This window comes from Vipera ursinii (assembly GCF_947247035.1).
Source record: "Vipera ursinii genome assembly, chromosome: 1".
In the NCBI taxonomy this organism is placed as follows: domain Eukaryota; kingdom Metazoa; phylum Chordata; class Lepidosauria; order Squamata; family Viperidae; genus Vipera; species Vipera ursinii.
Window position 1 is genome coordinate 102,700,382 of NC_139512.1, and position 14,886 is coordinate 102,715,267.

General features: G+C 36.5%; 1 protein-coding gene across 1 annotated transcript in view; it reads right to left on the bottom strand.

The window, feature by feature from the left end:
* The window catches only part of USH1C (USH1 protein network component harmonin), a 57,537-nt gene extending 42,808 nt beyond the window's left edge, over positions 1 to 14,729 (bottom strand). The window contains exons 1-7 of the mRNA XM_083349687.1: positions 14,678 to 14,729; positions 10,396 to 10,463; positions 8,304 to 8,447; positions 7,210 to 7,348; positions 1,583 to 1,691; positions 1,238 to 1,262; positions 807 to 864 (exon numbers count right to left, since the gene is read on the bottom strand). Of these exons, the coding sequence (XP_083205813.1) occupies positions 807 to 864; positions 1,238 to 1,262; positions 1,583 to 1,691; positions 7,210 to 7,348; positions 8,304 to 8,447; positions 10,396 to 10,463; positions 14,678 to 14,713 (579 nt within the window). The 5' untranslated portion in view covers positions 14,714 to 14,729. The remainder of the gene's footprint in view (positions 1 to 806; positions 865 to 1,237; positions 1,263 to 1,582; positions 1,692 to 7,209; positions 7,349 to 8,303; positions 8,448 to 10,395; positions 10,464 to 14,677) is intronic.
* Between the last annotated feature and the right edge of the window lie 157 nt (positions 14,730 to 14,886).

The window sequence follows — 14,886 nt, forward strand, 5'->3', positions numbered from 1 at the left end:
GGTTTCTATTGCCTAATCTTCATTTTAATGTGCCATTTAGCTTATAAAGCTGAATTTAGCAGAGGTTTCTTCCTTTCTCTCCTCTCTATTATACAATGTTTAGCCCATGTTATTCTCAGAACATATTACAGTGAGAGAGACTGGTTGATCAAAAATTACTTTAAAGCCACATCTTCCCATTCAGACTTTTTTAGCCATTATATCCAATTTGCTTTTCAAAAGACCATTTAATTTTTGGAGGCTATTTAGCAAGCATTTTCTTCAGCCAGTTCCAAGTTCTCCAATCTGGGCACCCTTCAGATATTTGACCTTTAAGTGTATATAGAGGTTGAAGTCCGCATACTTGGATGGCATCCAGATTTGAATGGCTACAACAGACTAGGCGACAAACTAGTTATTTAGCAACAGACATTTTATCAGGCTATCTTTACAGCTTTCATCCCAATTAGTTATTCTTCTAATACCCACATGGTTTTAAAGGGATAGTTACAGAATTTTCATTGCCCCTCCTAGTATTTTAACCATGTAGACGTCAATATGGGGCACTATCTATTTTTATGAACCTGTTAAGGGTAACATCAAAAAGGTAAGCTGTCACTCAGTAAAAATATAGGTATATATCTGCCTCATCCCATTAAATAACCCAGCAGTTTGCATGCACTTTTGAGATCAACTTTTATCAATCCCAATCAGTGAGTCCAGGGGCAAGGAACATAAGTGCAGAGCATCTGTAATGAGGACAGATCTTTTAAAAAGAATTTTAAGACCACAAGATTTAATTTGTGATAGCTGAATAGGCAACTTACCCCGGGGTCAGATACAAACTGATCTACATACTGCCACTTGAGAGGCTCATCCGGGGAACTAAAAAAAAAAGATATGCAGAGGACAAGATGTGAGACTGATATGTATCAAAATCAAATCAATGCCTACTAGGTAACTTACTACTTATCTCCTATATCTGTACTACAACATGTATAAAGCTATGCATTTTTTAGTTTTTTGTAGGTAAACATTTTTTAACAAACTGAAAAATACAATTGAAAATTACTACAGAACGTACAGTCTATACCAGGAGTGTCAAACTCGCAACGTCATGTGACGTGTCGTGACATATCTCAATTTTTTTCCCATTGCCGGCAATGGGGTAGGCGCAGTTTCGCCATGACACACCCGGCATGCAGGCCAGCAGTTTGACACCCCTGATAAAAGATATGTTATCAGAAAAAAGCTTTACCTTTTGACAGGTATCATCCCAACATCTGCAATGAAATCATATTTAAAGGTGATTAACAAAATGTTCATATTTATCTTATCTAATTCACATAAAATTATGGTGAGTATTTCACATATCAGTTTGATCTAAGTGGTTAAGGCACCAGGCTAGAAACCAGGAGACTATGAGTTCTAGTCCTGCGTTAGCCATGAAAGCTGGCTAGCTGACTCTCCCTCAGCCCAATGCACCTCACAGGGTTGTTGTGGGGAAAAATAGGAGGAAGGAGTATTAGGTATGTTGGTGCTTTCAGTTATCTATAAAGTAATAAAGGTGGAATAAAAGATCTCAAAGCAATGGTGTACTTACGTCGCACTTTTATAGATACTGTTTTCTTTGTGCGTATAAGATTGATGACTTCTTCATGAGTGCATGAAGAAATGGAGTAACCATTTATTCGAACAATCTCATCTCCAACCTTAAATAAAAAGCAATCAACCAATCAAAACCCAATAGCATATTTCAGCAGAAATATACAGTTGCAAATCAACATTGGAAAGAAGTTGCTTCTGGTAGAGAGAGAGAGAGACATTTTCCTTTATGAAATGGATAGAACGCATAAGAAAAAAATGGCAAGCCACATAAAGTTCCTTAAACATGTCGTACCTGACTATGTTTGCTGAGGAATAAATAACTGACTCTACAAGCCTAACCTTTATTCAATTTCTTTACAGTACATTGGCTGGATCCTGGATGTAAATGGAATTTTCAGAACATAAAATGGCTGTCATAGCAGGGCCTACTTTTCTCAATATGTCTGCCATGGTGCTTGTGCCTTATAAGTTATCTAATTTTTTATTACTTTTGTTACCATACAAAACGTGAAGGCAACATTAAGGCAACAGTAAGGGAAGAAATTCCTAATCCTTGGAAAAAATGAACACTATCAGATACTATTATTGGTAACTCAATTATGATTTTACAAAATCTAAAAGGTGCTGTTACTGACAGATGTTGCTGGTGAAATGATATCTACCAGGTCATAAATGAATGTGACTGAATGAATAAAGTTGGTAAATACTTTTATTTACTAACACACACTGAGCTGAGTTTACTCATGGACAATTCCATAGGGAGGTACTAACTCCATCTTATCTCTTCCAGCTCCTTTTCTCCCACCACCATACCACTGGCCAAATTTATTCAGAAGAATACCATGGGTGGTAGACCAAGGATTGTAAGTATAAATCAGTGAAAATCATCAACCCCACTTTTCTATGTACTGACTGCATCAAATAGCTTCCATAAATGGAAGATGTTCTTCTATTGCAGAAGGATAACTCTAGAACCCTGCCACAAGGTCATACATTTAATTATAATATAGATTTAACCCTAACCCTAACCATTTTTTCTGAAACAGTAATATTTTTCTAGGAAAAAAAAACATTGTCTTTCTCTAGAAAATGGTAAACAGTCCTCTCAACACAGCATTTCCAAGAAAAGTGGACCCTACTGAATGGAGACAATCTACAACTACACAACCCATCCCTTTATGTTAATGAATAACTACATAATAGGCACAGATTGCAAGGTATGATCCAGCGATTTCCGGCTGCTGTTGAAAAGCTTCTGAAGAGTGGACCTTTTGTCTTGGCATTCCATGCAGTAAAAAGTTGGGATCTCTTCTCCCATATGTTGATACACTGTTGGCAATGAATACAACTATAAAAACTTTTCAGTATTTTGGGCAGCACATGGAACTTCACATAAAAGCTGTGATGCAGCTGACTTAGGAACGTGAATTATACAGAGTAATTTTTGTAAATTATCCTGATATATCTAATGTAACTATTTCCTCTGCCTCTGCAAATATCATTTCTCCATGCCCACTTTTATCTGAGGAAACAACTATTAGTGCCTTTTAATTTATTTGTTCCTCTTCCCTCTTATATGACTTTCTTATCACCCTTAGTCTTACTATAGCCATTTTTTTCTACCAATGAGTCCGAAAACCAGTACCGGTAATTTTCAAAGCTCGAAACCTACCTCACAAGGATTGCAATAGTTTTGCATCAGAATTAGCATACATATTATTTAGAGTTGCTTATTTATAAAACCCTGACACACTTGTGCTTGGAAATAAACTGAAACATAACTGTACAAACATCAATAAAATTTGTGAAGGTTACAAAGTGCAAAAGAAAATGATAGAAAAGGAAATCATTGGTAGAAAATCCCTATAGGTTTTACAAATTTGACATTTGATTTAGTCTTATTTCATAGCTTGGCAAATGCACTATTGGATAATAGGTCTTCTCTTACTATATATTCTCTCAGGCATGACTCTGTTACAGTTATGCAACTGATAATTTGGAAGACCTATCTCCTTGTTGATTACTTATTTATTCCTGTTATACAGTTATTTAAGCCCAAAGGGATCTGCTAGAATGAATTAGGTAGCAACTATGAAGGGCATAGAATATTTTAGTTTAGATTCAAAGTATTATTTGTGGACCAGGCTGAAATAATAGAATGAACAATTGGCTCCATAAACGTTACAATGATATGATTGCTCCATCTACTGGGCAAAATCCTTATAAGCTCCCACTCCACACTTCAACAACTGTTTTTCATGGCTATAAGCCTCTTCCCCCTACCCCCATCCCCTCTTCTTTTAAGCACAAATCTCTAATAGGGAAATGTGATGCTGTTATTAATTAATTGGTTTTTAAGAGAATTGTAAGCTGCCCAAATTCACTTGAAGTAATTCAGTTTCTACTGAATTAATAAATAAATAAGACAACTATGTAAGGCAGAGCACAATAAAGACTGTACTAGCAATAGCAATAACATTTAGACTTATATATTGCTTCATAGTACTTTACAGCCATCTCTAAGCAGTTTACAGAGTCAGCATATTGCCCCCAACAATTTGGGTCCTCATTTTACTGACCTTGGAAGGATGGAAGGCTGAGTCAACCTTGAGCCAGTCAGAATTGAACTGTTGGCTGTGGACAGAATTAGCCTGCAATACTGCATTGTAACCCCTGTGCCACCACAGCTCTTCTCTGAAGATCCTTGGCCATTCCTGACATTCCCCCAATGTGCCTTCAAAGCACTCTGCTTCCCCAGCAGACATGTCAAACTTGTGACATCATGGGACATCACGTGACGTATCGGAGCTTTTTCCCCATTGTCGGCAATGGGGTGGGCCGGCAGTTTGACACCCCTGCCTTAAAGCAATGGTTAGCAACAGTACGTAGAGCTTTCTATCTTTATCCATGGAGAACTGCAATTGTCAGTCACTATTAGCCAGAAAGTAATAATTTATTTCTATTTAGAATTTATCAAATACTTCCAAAATATAATGCAATGCTTCCTGTATCTTTTGAGTGATAGCAACTTTATAGGTCATCTGTTGAACAATACTTCTGGTGAGAAGAAAAGTCAGAATATCGTATTGCTTCTATTTATTAGTAAAAGTACAAAATATTTTTGAATTGCACACAAGAAACAGAATGCTCTCCAATTTAAAAGATAAACAAATCAACTTGCCATTCTTCAGACCTCAGACTTATTCCTATAGTGAAATTCAACCTGCAGCTTCTTTAGTTTTGAATCTTCATTCCATAAATGTATTCCCCTGAACTATAGCAAGAATTCCTGTTGAATTCTCACTTCTACCATAAGCAAAGAAATAGGATGGTACTTCCCATATTAATGAGGGAACTGCCAGCAGAACTGGGTCAGTCTTAATCCTATTCCTATATAGAGCATTTATCCAAACTGAATCTTCTTATATCATTTGAATAATCAATAGATTTTTGGTTGTTAGTTAACTGTACTCCCATATTCACAGAAACATTTGACTTCCCATGGCTGATCTTAAAAAAAGCTAATGCATTTCACAATTAGTACTTGGATAGAAAACCACTAGAGAATCCCAAATATGCAGAAATAGAAAACAGCAAACTTTCCCACATTGTCCATATTGGCATTAAAAGTTAAGTTTTTCTTGAAGGAGTCCTCATCTTTTTATACCTTCCACAGCATACCACAAGAGTTTCTAAGTTTGTAAAATATTAATCACAAATATTCTAATATTTTTTAGAATGCCATTGCACATGGTGCAGCAGTGGTTAGAATGCAATACTACAGGCTAATTCTGGTGACTGCCGGTTGCCAGAAGTTTGGCAGTTCAATTCTCACCGGCTCACCGTTGAATCAGGCTTCCATTCTTCCAAGGTCAGTGAAATGAGGACCCAGATTGTTGGGGACAATGTGGTGACTCTGGAAATTGCTTAGAGAGGGCTGTAAAGCACTGTGACCTGGTATATACTGTAAGTCTAAATGCTATTGCTATCATTACCATGAAAGAAACAATGAACAACCTTAGTTCTCAGGTGTTTTAGAACGAAGGGAATTATTAAAGTAGAACATGCCTTCTTTATATACAAAATTCTATGTCCAAGGAAATACTTTTAGGAAATATTTTATGTCTTGCATTTGCAGCATGTATTAAGCTATTTGTGTTTTTGTTGAAGAACTATGGAGCTAAAAAGACAAGTATCAAACAGAAAATGCTTTGTTTTCACTTTTGCAAACAGTCTCTTTACTAGCTGGACTATAGGAAGCAGAACTGTGGTGGTTTCAAATTTTCTATTTTCTCATTTTGCTGTACTTCTATTATCCATAATAACATCCAGCTCCTTTTAGCCCACAAAATCCTCAGAGATATTTGTATCCGGGAGAATAGCTAGAAGAATTTTTGAAAAGGTGAATTGCATGAAAAGGCTAAACACTACCTATTCAGGAAAAAAAAATGAAGAAATCACAGTAAGATAGGTCAGAGCTAGAAATGTTTCTCAGTTACTGATACATATGCGGGTAGTTTTAGCGGTACAGAAAACTTTTAATTTCTCATAGATGAATCAAAATGATATGGAAAAAAGGAGAAGAAACTGATATCTTGACTACTCATTACTTTTCTCAGACCACATTTTTTCCAGCTTAGAAAATGTGTGGAGATTTAATGAAATAATGCAGATGGATGAAATTTCAGAAGCATTTGGCATTATCATGAGACAGCAATTTAGGACAATGGACCGCCTGTCAACTTCTCTTATTTACTTGTTTTCAAAAAGTTTCAGAGAGTGTCCCTCAGAGATTATTACGAACACAGTTTATGTTAATACTTAACATTGCATATCAACAGAGTATAAGGTCAGCCTCTACGTTTGCTGCAGATTCCTAACAGCTTTTTAGAAATTTTTTATTATAATACAAGGAAAAAATAATATTTGTTAACATGCTTTCTATTTAAACATGGATTTGTTCTTTTTGTGTGTGTGTTTTTGTCTTTTCTTGAGTTAGCTTATGAGTTAATATATAATATTCATGGTTTTCTAAACCATCATAACATAAATGTGCATACATTTATAAGCCATTGGTTTCATGTTATAAATAACATTTGAGTGTGCTTCTCTCTCCCTCTTTGTGTAATAGAAAGTCAAATTATTTCCCAGCATATATATAGAAGATATTCAAGGAGATATAAAGTTGCAACTATAAATGGTAACTTTAGTATCTGCCAGCTTGAAATGATTAACATAACCAAAGGCTGTTTTATAATCATTGATATACTTATTGACTTCTTTTTGTTACTGTTTGTCTTTCTCGATTATTTAGCACTGGCAATATTGTGTCTTGTTCCTCCGCCTTTACTAGGGGCTCTAATCTGTGTTAGATAACCATTAATATTATTTTGCTAGCATGTGAAATTAAGGATATTGTATGATAGTACCCAATTTAAGTATCCATTCTTTCTTATTGGTATGTAGAGTGATCTCTTCCAATCTGTTGCCCATTGTGTCATTCTCCAGATTTTCTGGCACAGTTTGATTACAATCTTTACAAATTTTTCTTCTGATAAGGATTTTTCTTCCTAAAATGCAAGTCTTGCAAGACTTTTAGCTATATACATTTTTCCCCCTCACCTGAAGTCCAACACTGTCTGCTTGTCCTCCTTTTATTAACTGTGAAATAAACAGGCCACAAGCAAATTCAGCGCCTCCTCGCACACTAATTCCAAGGCCTTCAGGATGCAGACGATCCAACCTCACTTCCTTCAGTTTCCTGTAAAAGTTGCAATAACAAACTGGCAACTCAGATAATTTACAGTTGCAACATAAAAGTTCCTATAAATCAATCACATCTATCTTTCCTTTGTAATTAGGTTCTATGCTTTCAAAGAGTATGGGATATATGAGTCAAATTTCATTACTCAGGCTTTCAATTTATTTTATTTTATTATTTTTGGGAATTTCTATGCTAGTCCAATCTGACTAATTTGTGGCACGGATACAGAAAGTAATCAACAACCGTTTCAGCTCTTGTGCTGCTAGAGAAATTTTTTTTATTTAGCAAACACATATATTACAAAATATACTTTCTTCTTCATGTTCATTAACCTTTTTGGCCATTGATTTCATTATTGGATCATATGTGAAAAGCACACATTTCCCAATGAGGTCTAGTCATTACTCTTTACCAGCTCTCTAAAGACAAAACACATTTCATTTAACTGGATTTTCTAAGGGAAAGGGGAATAGACTTGAAGGAAGAAAATTCCTTGGTTGAGTTGTTAGTGTGTTTTTCATAATAGGAGCCTAGTGATAAGAATTTCAGCCTCAGTATGGATGTTGGTAGATTTTAATCTGATGATGTTTTGCAATTTTTTGTGAAGTAAATACGGTAGTTAGCATGGGGAAGAGGAAGCCAGATCTGTCGCATTTTATGATCAGGAAAAGAGAAGAAGGAAAGGTCCTCTCAGTGGTTTTATAATTTATAGATAATTAATTATTTATAAAAATAACAAATAAAATAATTAGTTATTTGAAAATAACTAATATAAAAATAACTAAATAACTAAAATAAAAACTATTTAATTATTTGAAGTGTGCTTTGATAGTGAATGAAGTTATACAGAACGCTGTTCAGAATGACTATATACAGCATCCTCTGAGTTTTTATATAATAATTAGCTTTCATAAGCTTTTCCCCCACATACAAAGATATTGTTCAAACTTACCTTGTTCGTTTAGGTGTCAACTGATCATATTCCACTTGGTGTTTTAATGGGATAAGAGGACAAATGGCCTCAAACAATGGTAGTCGGCTTGGTTCATTGATTACGTACTTTAGATCACCAACCAACACTGGAAGATTCATCGATCTACAGAATTTGGGAAAGTTGTGTTAATCTGTTGTAATAAAGAGCTCCCCTATGGACTTATAACAAGTGATAAAATGTCAAAGCAGGTTATTACTACTTTTAATAACATTTGATACTAGGAAAAAGGGCTGCCAGATGCCTTCTGATTTTTGGATCATCAGAATGAAATTGTGGAAAGTTTGCAAGACTAGTATAGTATAGAGAAGTACTATGAATGACATTGGTGTAAAATTTAATTACTGTGTATATCTGTTTCCATATTTCATGCCTTTTGCTTAGTAGTTAGTACTTCTTACTCCTTTTCTGCACCTTGCACAACTGCTTACTCAAAGAGAAATGTATTTATTTATTGTATGGTACACTCAAAGAGGACTAGGAGAGGACTAGCTTTCTGAAATTTTAAAACCAGCAAATGCATGGATTTTGTATGCACCGATTTCCTCAAGGACAATAGCCATTTATTTATTTTTAAATAAAAATATTTCCCCGTTTAATAAGCATTGTAGTGATAGACCATGCTCACTTGTGATGCAATAATAAGGAAAAAGTAGTGGAGTACTTTAAAAGCCATACAGTTCTAGTGGCATATATTTGTGAGGATTAGAGTCTATCATGGGGTGGGAATTTAAGTTCCATTTGCCTTGATATTATGTCTTTAAATATCCCTTATGTAAAAGATAAATTAAAACAGAATCCAATATAGATCCAATACTGATATAGGTAATAAAAGTATTAGTTTTAAAAGCCTTGGCAAAGAAATGTCCTTTGGGAAGAACAGAAGAGGATAAGGCTAGAAGCAAAAATAAATGGGAATTAATATTGTCAAAGGAGTTACAAATACTTAAGGTTCTCTGCAGGGAGCAAAGTACAGCCTCTTGCAGAAAGAGTGAATTCTCTAAAATGTATGCTTTTGTGATAGTATATTTAATTATCAATAACATTTCCCAGCATAGGGTAGATAAGTATTGGGCAAAGTAAAGATGTTTGTTACCTGCCACTCACATTTTAAATAATTAACTCATCAGAATTCTTTATTTTCTAAACAGCTGCAGACCGGCCTTTATGAATGGAGAAACAATCACACACTCTCAAGGGAAATGAAAATGAGTTAGTAGATCTTGCCAAGCTATATCTTTGGAGAAAAATCACAAAGAAAACAGCCAAATATCATTCTGCTGAGATGGTACAAATTAAGATATGTTCATAAACTGTTTTACCTTTGAAATCTGGAGAAATATTTCCACTTATTCTATGCAAAATAAAATCGGCTCACACCTATTTCAATTATGAATGAGTAGAAAATGAAACTATAATTGTATCTTATTTGTGTTGAGAAAACAAGGAAACAGAGCAAAAATGGAATAGATATTTTCTTGCTGCAGAGGATCTGCAGCACTATTTATTTAGGTTATATGGCACTTTAAGGATAAAACTATTGTTTGTGTATGCATGCATGTTTATACATCGAAAAACCATCAGCATAATCATTTTATATTTTTCATTTAATGCCTTTGATTTCAATGCCCACAGTATTTGAAACCCTTCTTGTACTGCTACATTTCCATGTCCATTCCATAGATCCAATAAAATTAGCTCTGAGCACAGAAGCTCATGCTATAAGGCATTTGTATGTTTTTACAGAGCCACAATTCCTTTCGAAATATATTGGTGACTGTTGTAAATGCATAAATTGAATACATTTAGATCTACTGAAAACTATATACAATAGATGAACAAACTGATTATCTTTTTCCAAATTACCATTTGCCTTTTATTTAATAAAACAATTGTTCAAGAGGTGTTTGATGTTCCTATTAAATATTTTTAATATTTTACTAGTTTACTATAAGTTAAAATAGAGGGATTTTTCCTATTTATTCCTATTTATCTCCAGCCATGTGCAAAGACATCACCAAAATAAAAGCGGAACTATAACACAAAGACTTACTGGTGATACATCCGCAGCACATCATACAGGTAATCTTTCTCTGCTTCATTATCGATTAAGAGGTCAACCTGAAAAATGAATAATTTCGTTATAATTTTGTTCATAAATAGGAAATGCTGAAGATCTTCCCTCTGCCATTAATCCCGAAACCATTACAGTATCTGATTCCCTTACCTGATATTGACTAAATACCTGTATAAATATTTTCAAAAACCGTTTAGGCCATTCACTAATGTAGCCCATCATTGCAAATGCAACTATGAAGGACTGGGCTGAAACCAGCTATTCACTGGCTTCTCTGAATGCGACCATCTTCCTGAAGATGTGCAATCAAGTAAATTATTCCACCTGGCTTTGATATTGTGTCTGAGCTTGCTGTTAAATAGCTATCCTTTCTTCACTCTCTGAAACAGCAGGTTCAATTCACCTCGTGTCGGGTTGCAAGACTTTCACTCTACTAACTGTTCTAAAATAATTAAATAAAAACCCTGACAGAATGACTTGCTTCTCTGGGTACTTCTCCGGAACCAGGCATTTCCACAGTCTATTCATTTCTATTAACAGTAAAAGTAAATTATTTGTGCATTTTGCTGAGACTTAAATGGTTATAATATAATTTAAAGCCACTTAGGAGAAGAACATACTAAACTGGTTTATGCTAAATCACAGGATGGGTTCATGCTCAGTAATGGGAGACAGCTATTATCACTCCATTGTTTTTTGTGTCCCAGAATGTGGTAAATTATTTTTCAATACAGCAATCCTAACCTTACAATAATTCGTTTAATGACTGTTTACAATGGCACTATGACTGTTTTTCACACTTATGACTGCTGCAGCATCCTCATGGACACCTAATCAATATTTGGGCACTCGGCACCTGTCATGTATTTATGACAGCTGTACTGCCTTGGGGTCATGTGATCACCATTTGTAGCCTTCTCAGCCTGCTTCTGACAAGCAAAGTCAATGAGGAAAGCCAGATTTGCTTAATGACCTCATGAGTCACTTAACAACTGCAGTAATTGCAAATATCTGTCCCAGCTAGTCCCTCAGGAAAGCAACATCCTTTCATTTCCCCAATCCCAACTTCCCTGACCAGTCCACCGGTAGCCAATGTGATGCTGAGAAGATGTTTTGAGAATGTTAAGGTACTGGGCAGATAACAGGTTACTCTCCGGGCATGATGGCCTTGGAACCAAGCTGGAATTGGTTGGGAGTCTGCCCTGTCTCTGAAAACAATTTCCCCTCTCTAATTCCCAGGCGTACAGCAAAAGCGAAACCATCCCAAGAATGCCAACCTCCCTCCTCCCTAACAGAATGGCAGGACAGTAATTCACTTAACAATTATGGCCAAAAGGTTGTCAAATGGGGCAAAATTCACTCAACAATTGTCTTTTTTAGCAATGGAAATGTTGGGTGTAATTGTGGTCATAAGTCGAGGACTCCTCTTTTTAATCAGCTGGGCTGTTTCCATCTGTCTTTTGTTATTATTACCTTTATTTTGGCTATCATGGTATTTTTCAGACTGTGTGAAAACTAACTTTCACATCCAAATTAACATACCTTGAATGGCCAGTCTAACAGTTTTTGGTGTAACATACTTTAATTAATATTCATACCTGTTCAGGTCACCTGAAGACCCCAAGGTATGTAGTTATAGTCATAAGTACTTGCAATAGCAATACTCTATAAAAGCAAATGAATTGTATACAAAAGTATTGTAAGAAATGTCAATCTAAGGAAAAATAATCTGCAATGCATACTTACTCTCTACTAATATGCCAATAAATAAAGGATGCCAATAAATTAAGAACAAACTAATTAAGAATTACTTGTCAGGGTTTCATACAGTATATTATGAACAGAATGTTGTCATGATGAATGCAACACATCCTGATATATTAATACCAGAATATTCAGTGTCTTCTGAATATTCAACAGTAAATACAACATAAACTTACAAGAAACGGTAGTATTCTCTATTGCATCACTATGCCTTTCTAAGACATCAAAGCACATAAAATAAGAACAGAAATAATGATGATGAATTCTACCCTTGGAATCTAAAGTTGCTCCTTTAGAATCATATCAGATAATAAAGTTTGTTAAAAAAAGGAATCATACCACCTTTTCCATCTGCGACCTTATAACTACAGTAGCACAAAATAATTACAAATAATTACTTCAAATAAACTAAATTTCAATATGACATATAATAACAATCTTTAGCCTGAATAATATTGAATTCTTTGCTTTAAATAAAAAAGGTTCCTTATAGAGTCAGTTACTGAAAGTATTAATTTTATTTAGTGCTGAGATTGTTTTACGTATTTGAATGCTAATGCTAATGAAGCAGGATTCTGAACAGATATGGGCTGTGTTCATAGAAGAAGTTTAAATAAGCAAATTAGATTTCAGAGTGATGTATATTATCAGCACAAAAGGTCACAAGTACAAAGTACATGATCATAAATATATTTAATGCACATGGTTTAAATGTGTCTGTTGCTCCACAACTAAATGTTAATAGCTCTGAGATATAGACATAATAGTAATTAACTGGTTTCTTTGGTAAAGAGCTGCACAAAACATCTTAACATTTTCTACTTCAAGGTACTCTAAAATGTGGCCTAATACTATACTGAATATATAGTGTAGTTTAATACAGTACAGTAGTCAACCTTGGCTCTTTTATGACTCGTGGACTTCAATTCCCAGAATTCCTGAGCCAGCTATGCTCAGGAATTCTATGCTGGCTCAGGAATTCTGGGAGTTGAAGTCCATGAGTCATAAAAGAGCCAAAGTTGCCTACCCCTGGTCTAGTAATACTGTATTGGACGGGTGGCACAGTGCCTCAGCGATTAAGACCCTGAGTTAAGATGCTCAGCAGGTAAGATGCAGGTTCAAGACCCAAATGCCATGCGACAGGGTGAGCTGCCATCCTCACCCCAGCTCCTGCCAATCTAGCAGTTCGGTTGTACAGGTGGCATTTGGTGGCTTAGAGGGCCCAACAAAAGGTCTGCTTTAAGCCAGGGGTAGGCAGCCTAGGCTCTTTTATGACTCGTGGACTTCAACTCCCAGAATTCCTGAGCCAGCAAGGTTTGGTCCCTAGCATGCCACACAGAGCATGATATGGCTGGAGCATTGGCTCCAGCCAATGTAAGTTCCATACCCCTATTCTCAACTGCCACAATCTTCTTTAAGAAGAAAAAGGAAGAAATGTACAGTTAGCAGTCTTACAGTGGAGTTGTTTGAATAATATTCATGATTTGTACGCTGCAAAATAAGGACAGCTACATCTGAAACATACTTGTTGGAAAAGAAGGCAATTGGAGGGCAACACATCAAAAGGGTAAGCTAGAAAAGGTTCCTTTTGGGGAGACCTCTTAGAAGTAGCAAACATACAGTAGAAGTGAACAAAACTGGAAATTTCAATTAATCATCCCTTCTGCACTCCATCATTCTCCCACTAATGAAATCACATATTGTATTTGAAAAAAGGCCAACGAATAAACATAATTTTGTCTTTCACCCACATGGGCTTTTTAAAAAAAAATGTATTCAAACAATGTTTAGACACGTCTGTATGCTCTTGAGTATTTTTCTTTTAGTATTAACTTGCCATTACTGGCGTTCCTTTTCTTATTCTTCTGGAAGATTAAAAAAAATAATAGTAATGCAACTAGGCTTTCCGAGTCTTTGGCGCGTTGGGCAAAGACGTTCCACAAGGAGAAGGGGAAGGCAAAACAAGAAAGGAAAAGTGTTTGAATTATTCTCCCTTTGAGTGAGGGTAAGAGGCACCACTTTTAAAATAAGGAGCCTTCCGTAAACTCATTTGCTCAACTTTACACCGCCTACATTAGTTCCCTTGTTTTGACAGTCTTATGCAAAGAGGATCCCCAGCACGCGTGGACTTCTCAAAGCAACACGCGGCACGAGCAGGGGCTTCTCCTCTCTCCTCCCTTCGGTCGAAACAGCTGAACCCCAATTCCCCAAATTTTTGGAGAGCCCCCCCAAATCTGCTGAAATAAAGTTTACATCTACCCCCCCCTTTTTCCCCCCCTCAGCCCGCCCCACCAAGCCCGAGTTAATTGATACCAAGAGTCCAGAGTCCCAGCAAAACGACTCTTCCCCTTTTGCTCGGTCAGCCGCCGCCGCCGCCGCCGCTCCCACGGCGCGCAAGGCCAAACCGCGGAAAAACCCGTGTCGGAAGACCCCGCGTAGTCCGCGGGGATGGTTTGGTGGGCCGCGCGGGGCGCTCCGAGAGCTTCCCGCTCACCTTGTGCCTGAATTCCCGGGCCAGTTTCCTTTCCATGTCAAAGAGAGAACGACCTTCCCGTGGCGCTTGCTTCGCGCAACCTGCCTCTGGTGCGCCCGCTGCGGATGTGGTTCCCTCCGGGTCCCGGAGAAGAAGTCAATGAGCAGAACTCTGGACCACCGCTAGAAGGCGCGGCATAGCAACGTGAGAAAGGCCGGCGGACGTCCAAG